This window comes from Gambusia affinis, linkage group LG13 (assembly GCF_019740435.1).
Source record: "Gambusia affinis linkage group LG13, SWU_Gaff_1.0, whole genome shotgun sequence".
NCBI classification, from domain to species: domain Eukaryota; kingdom Metazoa; phylum Chordata; class Actinopteri; order Cyprinodontiformes; family Poeciliidae; genus Gambusia; species Gambusia affinis.
Window position 1 is genome coordinate 617905 of NC_057880.1, and position 13367 is coordinate 631271.

The 13367-nt window shown below is 37.4% G+C and overlaps 1 protein-coding gene across 1 annotated transcript in view; it reads right to left on the reverse strand.

Annotated features, from left to right (window-relative positions):
* Window positions 1-8464, reverse strand: part of LOC122842574 (protein kinase C epsilon type-like) — a 98319-nt gene extending 89855 nt beyond the window's left edge. Inside the window, exon 1 of the mRNA XM_044136567.1 lies at window positions 6218-8464. Coding sequence (XP_043992502.1) covers window positions 6218-6565 — 348 coding nt within the window. The 5' untranslated portion in view covers window positions 6566-8464. The remainder of the gene's footprint in view (window positions 1-6217) is intronic.
* Window positions 8465-13367: the final 4903 nt, after the last annotated feature.

Consider the following 13367-nt stretch of genomic DNA (forward strand, 5'->3'; position numbering starts at 1 on the left):
ATAGGTGAATTCACGTATTCCGAACTGCAAGGACAATAGTTTATAACTGAACTTATCAGAACATCTTAACACCCAAATTACACAATTTCTTTTCCATTGTTCAAGCATTGTCAAACTGGCAAAAAGCACCTGAGGGCCTGGTACATGTACAGTTAGCTAATATTTATTGCCAAATAAAACGTTCTTTGGCATATTGATGTAAAGTACACTGATACCATGATGACAATACAATATTTTGCAGATTTCTTTTTTGTTGAGGGTGCAAAAACTGATATTTATGAAAATTATGTATTAATTTCTGCTTCACGGTGAATTGCTACTTCATGTTAGAGTTTAAATTTATGGTCCAACTCCAACCTGAACCAATAATCCTGCAATACATACAGCGCAGAGAAATCCAAAGGAGTAGATAAATTCTAATGCTTACAGTGTAAATAGAGGAGTAGATAGTTTAACCTATTGAGGAGGGAAAGACAGTAAGTTGGGTGCATAAATTAGTCAGACTATAACAAGGGTAGTGCATTGCATAATGTACACGCAACCCCACTCTGCTCTGCTCCTATCAATCACACATCCCAGGAGATTTGCACCTGACTCAACCTGCAGTTACAACAAGCAACAAGATGGAGCTGGAAAACATTAAATAAAAGTCAGAAGTTACACTGGTTTCACAAATTATGGTCTCATAACAAAAGTAAAAAAAAGTAATTAAAAGAAATATGTTGGGCTTTCCTCGGGTTCGGACCTCTAATTAAAGTTAATTAGTCGAGTCGGATCGGCCTCAGAAACGATGACTATGGGTTCAGGCTGGGTCAGGGTGGATTTTTCTTTAGGTCTGATCTAAACTCAGGTTGGTCTGTCACATAAAACCTCAATAAAACACAATAAATTTTGTGGTTCTAAAGTGAGAAATTAAGGAATTCTTTTGACAGGCTCTGTAGGTTTTAGTAGTCTTTCTCTTTGTTTCAGAAATGAACAACACAGACAGAAATAATTAAACTCACGAGGGCTCTGGTGCCGCTGAGGCATACTTTCATTTCATTCCACAATCTGAAACCAAAAAGCTCTTTTCTTTTAAATCAAAAGATGTCTGGCACAGTTTCTGCAGCCTTCGTTGAGTCTACCAAGAATCTTTATGATGAGCTTTAAAAAAAGAAAACCCTCCTTTCATCTTGTCCTGTTCTCCTCGTTCTCTCTCTAATGGACCTGATGGCCTCATCAATAATGTAATCAAACATTCATGTGCTCCAAAGGCTTCCAACAACAATGGACCACTTCTTCAGCACTATGTACTTGTTTACGGCGCAGTGCGAGAACTCTGCAGTTGGTGCTTTCTTTTCTCACTATCTTAAAAGGAGAAGATGGTTCTCCTTTGAAGAAATACAGCCATGCTTGTAATTTTCCAGCATGGCTTTAAAAAAACTCCTGCTAGAGTTTTTTTTCTTTTGAATATTTGTTGTTTCCCTGGTGCCACATACTTGATTTAAAAAAATGGTCTGGCCTTTTCAGGACTTTATGGCATGCTGAGTAGGCAAGGCATATGAATTAGGTTTATGAAGAAAAAAATCTAAATCAGTGATCAGAAATATTGACTTGAAACCAGATGGTTATTTATGCGGAAAAAAAATACATACTTAATTTTCTCATTATCTGATATTACTCAAATATTTTTCTTCCTGTTTTAGGTCAGATAGTTTAAGCTGTTTTTTTCACTGTCTTGAAAGCCAGAGGTTCACACATATTAATAGGTTTAAGTTCCAAACACAAACACATTTCATTGCAAAATGGATGCTTCAATCTCAGAAAATTATGTGAAAAGACTTTGTGAAGATGGCCACAATATAACGACTGAAGAACCGTCATAGGCTCAAAGCTACTAAAAAGTCATAAATCCAAAAGCAACACGAAAAGTCGGTAAATAGCATACATTCAACATTCAGGGACAAAGACTGTAATTTTTCAAGACATATGTAACCTTTGGTCTTACAAAACTAAAATATACCATTTTTTTAAGACAAAAGATGAGGATCTTTCTTTACCCCTCACTGTGATTCGGCTATGGCAAATCACTAGAGAACAAACTTCTATAACTTGGAGTGTGTAGACCCTAGTGAAGACCAAATCATTTATGTATCAAAACTGTACTTTCATTTTACAATGACTGTATCTAGAGAACAACAGATCTAGCGTTACATGAATAAAGACTTCAACAATTTTGGGGTCCTTGAAATGCTAAGAATTATGATAGTGTGTTTTTGGGGTTTTTTTCTCCAAAGAGTTTTTGCGGCGCTAGTGGCTTGTATTTTTGCGACAGTAGGCAGACAGGAAAGAGGGCGAGGAGAGGGGGGAAGACATGCGACAATGGTCGTCGGGACAGGGAGTCGAACCCACGACGTCCCCGTCGAGGACTAAGGCCTCCAAACGTGGGGTGTGCTAACCCCATGCGCCACCACAGCACGCCCCATCTGGTATTTTTAATCACCAAATAATCTTGTTGTCCAAATTAGTACAATCAGAACATGGTGTTTTCAAATTCCAACATTTGCTTAAGCCTTGCTAACAAGATTTTACATGTAAAGTCTTGTGTAATAAACGTACTATCCAAATGCCAGTCTTTATTACTCCCACCATTTGTTTCTGGCACTGTTTAAAAATACACAAAAATTTGAGATCTCATAGAAAACCACTACCACCAATATTTAAAAAGCCTGACTTGCTAATTCTGATTTTGTCTGATTGATGCAGATTTTGTCTGAAAAGTCACTAAATATAACAAAGTCACTAAGTTGGTAAATATTGGTTTTTCAGCAAATGTATTTTCATCCATTCATGCCGGCAGGTGTCATAGCCCATCATAACAAACAAATTACTTACTATGCAATAAAACTTTTCCATAAATGTTTTACACAGCTTCAAATACTAGCTTAGCATTCCATCAATAAAACTTTACTTCAACCAGATTTGTCACCATAATCAATCACAGATTTTTTCCCCCATTTTTTGATTGCAGGTAATTTATGTTTATTTCAATGTCAAAATATTATCTCTCCTCCACCATAAATGACACTGAAATACAACAGCAGCAGAACAGCTTGACAAGGAGCGCAGAAGAATAGCAGCTAAGGAAATTTGCATTCATGTTTTATTCAACAGTGACGTTGTTTCTGAATACTACAAGTTGAAAAGGATTGTTACCGTGGAGCATTTGTCACTGACCAGATGCCACACATGTTGTTTTGTTTGGTCAAAACTAAAAATTGAGTATTTTTTATGCATGTGTGATGCTGACAATGTTTGTTTTGTTAATGGTCCACATTCTAGAGAATACACACAGTGACAACTGAGTTTATCATGTTAGCTACAAAGCTCAATTGAAATGTCTGCTACATAACTTTACCTTCTGTTATTCAAAACAGAATGCACTGCTTATCCAAAAAAAGTTGCCACCTGTATTTAACCAAGCAAATATGTCCGAGCCTCCTATTGGATAATTACTGCATGGGCGATTATGTATTCAACTGTTGCAGTGAGTCGCTTTTCATTTAACACCCATGTCTAGAGACCCATCCGGTGGTCATGGAAAAGCTCTCAGTCTGTTTGAAAAGGGTCAAATTATTGGCTTGCCTCAGGCAGAGAACATATGAGAAGAAATTGCAGAAACTACTAAAATTGGGTTAAGAACTGTCCAACACTTTATTAAAAATTATGTGAGAACCCATTATCTTTGAGGAAGAAATGTGGCTGGGAAAATATTCTGCCATAATCAAAGCTAAAGGCGGTCCAACAAAAATAATAGTGGGTGAGCACTTTTTTTTTTTTTTCTGTGGTGACATTATTTTTGGCCAACCGGTGTTTGGCTCCATTTTAAAGTAACTGTTATGACCAACTAGGCTTGTCGCGATAAACAATAAATAAATCAATTAATCGTATGATAAATTAAAACTATCGACGTCATTTTAATTATCGGCTTTATCGTCTCTTCCAGCCTTTTTCTCTTTCTGTAGATGACACTAAATGAAAAAAGACTCAACTCCAGTGCTCTGCACTGACCCTCCCTTCCTCATATCCTTAGTGTATTGCCCAGCGCACACTACACCATCTTACAGAACTGTCGGCCGATTGTCTGCCCATTTTCAAAACCTGAGAGATCACACATTAGTCGACAGAAATCCTAGGTATAACGGTTCGATCGGGTTCGATGTGCCGTGTGGTGTCCAAAAATGCGCACAAAATAATGGCTACAAGTCCAGTTAACTAATTTTAAAACCAGGCATTAATTGATGCTTTACTACAATCTACCTGCAATGCATGTGGCTCTAGTGTCAGCGTAACGTCCTGACTGAATGAAAATCATTAGAACCTCTAGGCCTAACAGCTGAAAAGTTACCGGGTTCATCAACTGCATAGCAATTTCGCTCCAACTCCCCTCATCATTTCTATATTCTTTGCACTAAATATTTTATAAACATGTTTACATGATATGTTTCCACATATCATCTCCAATGTCTGCTGGAGGAGAATCCACGGTTTCTGATTGGCTACCTGTCACATTCAACAGGCTGCGTTAACGCTCCCAGTGGGGAAAACCCCTGATTTAGATCAGAGGTGCCACGACAATCTACCGTAACACACCACACACCTATGATTAAAGTTCTGAGATTGTCGTAAGGGGAAAATGTAGGTGTGAACTAACGTGAAGTGTGAACTATTGCATCAGGTAGTCGATGTTCCATCTTCTCTATTTAAATCTAATGATTACTGAAGTGCAATATGGTATACAGACTTCATAATCTGAACTCTTTTGGTTGAATGCAGTATTTATTTACACTTTTGTGTTTTTATTCAAGTACATTTTTGTTAATGGAGACTGAGAATCCATTTTATTTTTGTTTTTGGTTGTTTTATTTTATCAGATCCAGTCTTATGTGTTCTTTTGAAAATAAAGTGTAATTATCTTTGGCAGGAAATTGCATGGATTATTACATCTTTTCCATTAAATCAGTGTACAAAGGTCTTCAAACAATATTATCGCTTCATCAAATTTGCTATCGTGACAGGCCTATGACCAACCTTCTGCTCCTAATGTAAATATTTAATGATGTTCACAGCAGGAAACCAAAAATAAATTTTTTGAATGCTGTTCTTGTATTTGTTGATATTATAAATATTTGTATTGGCAGAGATCAGACACAGACCTTAAACTGTTAAAGGTTGCTGGAGTCTCTACACCCTGTGTAGAATCTGCTTCAGAGCCGCTGCCAGAACGCTGTCAGAGACTCCTCACACACTCACCATTTTTTCAACTGCTGCCAATAAACAAACAACACCACAATATCAAAAGCAGATTCTGCTGCACTGCTGTTATAACCCAGGACTTTATATTATTGCACCTATTTTGTCACACATTTTATCACTTAAGTGTTTTTATGTGTCTGTACTGCATACAATTTTTTTTTACAAAATTCTCTCAGAAATATCTGTATTTGTTACATAATTAATCTAATAAAATCACAAACAATTAAATGTGGGATTATGGGATAAAAAGCTAAGTCTTCAAATCTGTTCAGTTTACTTCTTGAAGTTAATATTTAGAACATCAGTTTTTGAGAACAATGTATTTTTCCCCCCTCTACTTTACAAACATCCACTACATGGAGTTTGTATGTCAAATATAATAGGCGATTTATTCAACTGATTTATTTTTATGTTAAACACATACGATTAAAATAATTAATGTGTCACCTTACCTTTTTTATATTGCAAACTATAGTTGTAGTCATAGGACAGTGATGACTCCTCTATTGTATCCAACAGGTGTTGCATCAATATTCACATTTATGTGGTTTAATTCAGGGCAGCAGCTGACTATTATGTTAGTAATCAATTATTCTACTGAGTATTCTGACGATGAATCAATAAATCAGCTAAAAAAAGGCACATTCTGCAGATTGACAAATGAAGACTTTTAAATATTAAAAAGGCTTTAAAAGATGCACACAAAAAAATCACAAAAAAAAACTAAATTTTATTACCTAAAATGTAACAAATTTATTTGATTTGGCCAATTAATTGTTTCAGTCCTAGTTCCATTAATTACGTTTTGTGGCTAAAGACAACAGTTGATAGCTTAATTGACACAGATAGCCATAAAATCTCAGCATATTTCTGTTGATTTGTGTGTACAGGGCTGCAGAGTGCATTTGTGGGTCAGACTCACCCAGTTCTCGTAGTGCTTGCTGCTGCTGTGCAGGATGTCCTCAAACTGGATGATGCAGTTGGCCACGAAGTCGTCGTAGCCGATGGGGGCGTCATGGAAGACGGACAGTTCTATCCTTCTGCCGTCGATGACCTCCGTAGTGAACTCATCGTTCCACGTGGGGCTGTTGGTCTTCTGCTTGGTGGAGGTCTGACCCACGCGCGAGTCATCCACGTTCAGGGCGATGTACGTGTCCAGGAGGAAGGTCTGAGTCTTCGGACCCACGGCGTGACGCAGGGACCAAGCCGTGGGTTTTAGGTCCAGCGCCTCGCAGATTTTAATCTTCAGCTGCCCGTTGAAGATCACCATGTCGCCGCGAGGAAAGAGGTCCTGTTGTTGACAAAATGTTCTCCTGCGGCGCGCGCGCGGAGGCAATCAGGTGCTCTGTATTTCTGTTCAACCGGTGGTCCTCCGGTGTAATATGACGCGGTCCGAAAGCTTCTGAATCCAACCTGTTTCTGCTTCTTGTTGTGAAACGTCAGCAGTTCAGCAAAGTACCTAAATCCTCCCCCCACCTCTGCCCGGTGTAAGCTGGAGGGCAGCCCCTGAGACGCGACCGTTAGCCCGGGAAAGACTTCCTCAGACGAGCCGGGAATAAATAGGTGCCAACATGCGCGAGATAGCGGAAAACAACCGAGCAGAGGCCACAGATGTGAGCCGCTGTGTCATTGTTTTTACCTTCAAGGAATTGAGAAGAAAAAGAGAAAACCAACTATTTCAGCTGGGCTCGAGGTCATTGGAAGCAGCGGCGCGTGTCCCCGCTACTGCACCGTGACGCGGGTGTGAGTCTCCGGATGCAGTCGCCGGGGCTCATCGGCAGATGTTCGCCGGACCGCTGCGAGCAGACTGCGGCTGGTGGCGACCGCTGCAGGGGCGTGGAGGTGGGGGGAGTATCCGGGGTGGTGGTGATAGGTGGATAGGTAAAGAAGAGGGGGAAGACAGACTCCTGCAGCTTGGGCCTGGTTTCATCCACTGCTCACTAACTTCATATATCTGTCTGCTTCTCCCCTTCCTCTGTCTCGGTGTCAGTCTGGTGCAGGAAATGCGAAAAATACGTCAGATTTATGGGTGTCTGGCTGGTGCGAAAGACGGGGGAGGTAGTGCATAGGAAGTAGGGCTGTAGGGATGGGGAAGGTATCTTCATCTTGCACGCAGTTCAAAATATACGGAGAGGGGGCTGGAAAAAGCAACAGCCTTCAAACACAGTGACATGTTGACTTGAGCCAGGTGTCCTCATTCTCATCTGCTGGAAGTTTAGGTGCAGAAATATGAACATTCATGGACATTTACTCAAAAGGGGCCAGCTGTCAAGTCCATAAAATATAGGAACTGAGATGGATGCAGGAATATGTGAGGCATGACTGGAATTTCAAGGAGATGACTGCAAACCAGGACACTCAGAAGCTCATCAGTCCAGCACTTACATCAATATAGCCACTAAATGGATTCAAATAAATATAGTGTTATTAAAATATTATCATTCAAAGTTTAGATTGGGTTAAACATTGTTATTTGACATAGTTAGCAGAGCTGAGACAAGTTGTTTTGAAAGTTGTTTTTTTCACTGAATTTAAAACATGGCTCAATTTAGGTCTAAACAGGAAAATTCCAACAGTTGCTTTTCTGTTCAAGCAACTTGAACAGAAAATCCACGTCGGAACTGGGAAAGAGGGAACAACTCAGACTATGTACTTGTAAGGCCGGCTTCGTGTTTGAAAATGGCTGTACCTGGCATCAACAAGATGTGGTGGAGTCTTGATTAGTTTACAATACACATTTGTAAGAGTGTGTCTACAAGTAATGTTACTAATAGCACCTACAACCATAAACTGAACAAATTAAAAGAGGTGTTTGCTTATGTATTGAAGTAAAGATTAAAACGATTGCCATACAAAGTTCTGCAGACAATTTCTACTTGTTGAAATCCCAATTTTTCGACTACTTTCACTGGAATTATTTTACCTAGTGTGTAATGTCAAACCCAGCTGAGACTTCTGAGGTAAGTGTAATGTAGCATAAGTCTCAAAACAAGAGGTAACATAATGTAATTTTGTTGATATAGCACATTTTCAGCAAAAGGCAATTCAATGTGTTGCACGTTCTGAGTTAAGTCTAAATAAAGTCTCGAGTCCAAATTCCCCAAATTACAACATGTTTGTTCTGAGACAAGTTTCATGTCTTAAACTGTTAATTAAGTCTTTAATAAATATGATGGCCAAACAATTTCTCTAAAAGACAATTTTATTTGTATTGTCTAAAAAATTATCAAAAAACAATGAAAGGACAAACTATGAATGAATAAATAATAGGAACACGTGTTTACTTCTATAAAACAGCAGCAACATGTACATAAAATGCAAGCTTCTTTGAGATATATTGTTTCAGGAAGATATAAGGTAAAAAAGGACAGTAACATTTGGCTTTATTGTTGTTAGGCTCTTAGTTCAGGTTCATGTAGTGTGTTTTCTTGCAAATAAGGGTTGAAAGATGAATTTATGTGATTGATACAGAATATAAGAATGTATTTTTAGATGAAACATCTAGCAGGAGTGACATAGAGTAACATGAGATTGTATGAAGATAAATATAAGTTGCATAAAACGTATATAATGACTTTTGTTCTCATCTATGGCAATCTAGATACACATACATCCTCCTCCCCTGAAGGATGCATGACCTTCACTATATGCAGCGTTGTCTGAGTCCATCCAGAATATAGACACAGAAGCAACATGAAATATTAAAATGCTATATTATTTTTTTGCATTTCAATATATGAATGTTTTCTTAAACATAAAGAACTCTCTTTCACACATTAAGCTGTTCCCCCCGGAAATGAATGATGAGGAACATCTGTTTGTTTCATTTTTGAATGCATCTTAGTCCAAGAAGACATTTCAGATTTCACATATTAAAACATAACAAAAAAGAGAAGTGGCACATAGTGATGACCAGAAGCACAATGTGCATTGAGCTTTTCTCTCTCTTTCTCTTTTTAATAAGTATAATTTTAAACAAGGGATGCTATAAAAGTCTATTTTAAAAGGACTAAATCCAATTTGTTACTTTTAAAATTAATTTTCCTTTCTTTGTTTGTCCTTAACTGGTTTAAGATATTTACTCATCATTTTTATTCTGAGAACCATATTTAAAAAAAATCTATAATCCAAATTACAACATAAACCCATAATAAAAAATTGTGACATTTTTTCTCAACGGTCTGGAAGAGAAAAAAGTATGTTGTGAATGGTACAGCATACGAGTTGTACCATTTACACTGTGCCATGGAAGCTGTTTTTTTGTTTGTTTTTGTTTTAATCCATGTTTTACGTTGAGAAATTTTGTACATATAATTTTGAAAGAGTGCTGCCCCCTGCCGGTAGTTTACTGCAACTTTAAGCCGGCTGAACCCGCATTGGCTGCAGAAGCCAAGCAATTTATTTGCAATTTATTTTTTCTATCTCCAAGGCCATTGTAGATAAAAAAAAAAAAGGACTGAGAGTAAATTTACACCAATTTTTTTTTTCTAGAAAATTTCTGAGATTAAAAATTTCTGAGGTGTTTTCCAGCGGAAATGCCCAAGTGAAAAATAAATATACTAAGTATGACTAATCATCAGTATACTTGAAGTATGTTATTTTGGAACAACTAATTTTGTACTTAGTGTATTTTAATAGTAATTAAGTTGTGGAAAATCACGATTTAATGTGAACTGCAATATGCTTTTATGGAACAATTAAAGTTATACTTTGTATAATATCAGTATACAAAGTTACTTTAAGTAAAAAAAAAATGTATTTTTTGTGATCAAATTACATTTAAAATATATTTAGAATATCTTCTAAGTATATAAGAATTACATATTTTATATATTAATAGTGTGATTACAGCATGCTCTTTTAGTTTACTATAATTGCTAATGAAGTATATTTTTTAGTTACTTATCAATGTATTTTATTATTCTTCTTTGCCACTTTGTATATTACATGATTCATACACACTACAGTACACAGAAGGATCAATTACAACACACTTTACGGTTGATAAAATGTTAAATTATACAGTCAATATATTCACATTTTACAAGAGTAAATTTTCAATATGCTATCAGAGAAGTGTACGAATTGTCAATATATAAAAAATTTACAAACAACATGCTAAAAAAAATCAGCACGGTAAAACAATAGGTCCACTTTAGAGAAAATGTGAAAAATATTTCACCAGGGACAGAGTATTGTTTTAATACAATGTCACAGTATTCCAGTATTACTGCAGACAAACTGACATTTCTTCTTCCAAAGAACAGTTAGGTTCTCCAGAGTCCTGCTAATGACCTCATTATTTGACTCAGGTGTGTTGAAGTAGAGACGCAGCTAAAAGTTGCAGGAGACGGGCCGTGCTGTGGCGGCGTAGGGGATAGCACGACCCACATTTAGAGGGCTTGAGTCCTCGACGTGGCAGTCACAGGTTCGATTCCCAGAACCAGCAACATTTGCCGCATGTCTTCCCACCTTTCTCTCCCCCTTTCCTGTCAGCCTACTGTCATATAAGGGACACTAGAGCCCACAAAAAAGACTCCCTGGAGGGGAGAGAAAAAAAAAAAGAGACTAGGCCTGGAGTCACCCACCCCTGCACCATGAAGATGTTGTGGAGAGTCACTTTTTACAATCCATGATGATCCAGTGGAGCCATTCTGAGACAGAAAAGTATTTATTTTTTTCATATTGATTTGCTTAAACTGCAAAAATATGTTGAAGATAAAAACAATAATATGCGAGTTATAACAACAGCCCCAAAACATCAAACTCTCTTTGGCATACTGAGCTAAATTAAAACCAGGTTAAGTTATGTAGTTATAAAGAAAACTATATTAAGTCACAACAAACAGAGCCTCGATGCAGTTATAACATGAAGTTGAATAATTTTTATAATAATCATAAAAATCACAATAAAATTTATAAATGACTATTTCTGAAACCAACGTAAGTTTGTTTATACATTTACTGCACTGTTCATAATTAAACTAAGATAATTAGGATTTTAATGCAAACTTACCACCAGCTAGCAACACGTTAACAGCCTTTGTTCCTTCCGGTTCCTTTCGTGGCCCACATTTAATTTTCATCCGGTTCTTGTCCTGTTGTGTTATAGTCTAACTTGGACTAGGACATCACCAACTTGATATTACCAAAACTATTAACTATTATCAAACTCTCTCTGCTTTTAAGGCAATATTGGGCAATTATAAATGTTGAATTTGAACAGCATATCTTATCCTTTTTTGCGATGTTCTTTATATGGCGCTTTTAAAAAAACAAATGAGAATGAGCATTACCATGACCATCTGGTTTGCTGTGTGAACTGGAGCTAATGCTGTTCACCAATAGGTAGAGCTTACATCATACATCTGAAAATAGATTGGGTAAAAATAGCTTCTGTGTTTTAGTTAAAAAACTGAAGACAACAGATCGTATTTGGAGAGATGTAAAACTGAAGATACCTACTACATTTAGTGTTAAGTATTGTTTTTATTGTAGCACTTCTGTCACTAAACTGTCAGTGTTTGATGTTTTGAGGTATGAACACATTATGTACTACTTTGTTAAGCAACAATACTTCAAGTTACACTATAGGGATTTTTTTTATTTTTTATTCTTATCCACTTTAAGGAAACAGTAAAAGATTATAAGGCACCTGAAAAAGCATATATGCTACTTTTTTAATTTTGGAGAAGCTTAAAAAAATTTCAGCGCATCCCCGGATCAATCAATAAGCCTATCAATAAGTCAACTTTACCTTAAGGTAGATTTGGTTTCAGTGAGACGAGTTTCTTGCCAGACAGTAAAATTTACATCGACACTGACTAAACATTAATATAACAGAACAAGATGGCCTGATTTCAATACTTTAAAATATTAAAAACCATAAAAAACAAAAACACAGACTCAAATACAGTATCCTTATTAGGACAACATTAAAATTAGCTTATTTTTGGATAAAAATTGTTTTTGGTTTCTGCATTAGCAGCTGTAACCAGCAGGCGTCGCCAAACACCAATTAAGATTGATGACACTTTCCCAGTGTCCTTGTAATTCATCCCTCTTTTAACCCTCTTTATTCCTTTTGTTTACTCCTTGCACGTGATTACCTGTGTATCTTGTCAAAGTGTAGACGATGAGCGCATTCTGCCTGCTCTGGTCTAATTCAGTCAGCTTTGATAAATGTCAAATAGCTCTAAGCTAGGACAGTCACCAGGACCTCAAAATTTTACAAGACCCAGACTTCTCATAATCCCCGCCTGCTCACCCCTGGCGCCATTAACCACTCGGCTGTTGAATTATAAACAAACTGACAAAAATCAATGTTTGTTTATTTGTGCCTTTTGTGTGTGTGTGCGTGTGTGTGTGTGTGTGTGTGTGTCATTTTTCTCACAGCGGGTCCTTTGTGTAAGCCAATCAATAGCCGGTCCTTGAGGGGAGGTTAAAAAAGATCTATAATAGGATTCAACTCCAGCAGCAGCAATAACAACAAGCCAAAGTAATTTCCCGCAGGCTAACAGTGAGGTTTAATAAACCGTTGTCCGTCGGAGCGTTAAAGCAGACCACGCGAGGGTGGCGCCGTGTGTTTATGAGGCGTTTCTCTGGCGTGAAATTATTTATAAAGAAATGTCACCCTTTGTTTCGTTCCAGTCAAACCAGCACCACTGCGCCAGCCTGAGGAAGGGGGGATATCATCGCAAAGTGCGTCTATATTAACAGCTTTGATAGCAGGCGTCACTTTATCTTAGCAGAAAATTGATGTCGCGAATCCACTTCCTTGGATTCGCGACATCATTTATTATTTCAGACCTGGAAATAATAAATGATCAGCATTTATCATTTAATGCTGATCAGCACCTGGATCAGCATTTGCATCACAAGACGTTTAGTAAATTCTCTCCCCTAATTTGGTGGCAAGCAGATGGTTCCTGGTGTTGGTGTAAATTATAGGGTGAGGAAAGAAGTGTGTGTCAACGTCAGCAAGGTGCGATGTGAAGTAAAGGAAGCAGAGCTGCAAATCCCAGTGGAGAAACGAAAAAAAAATACACCGCTACAAAAAAGCAGCTGCTTCT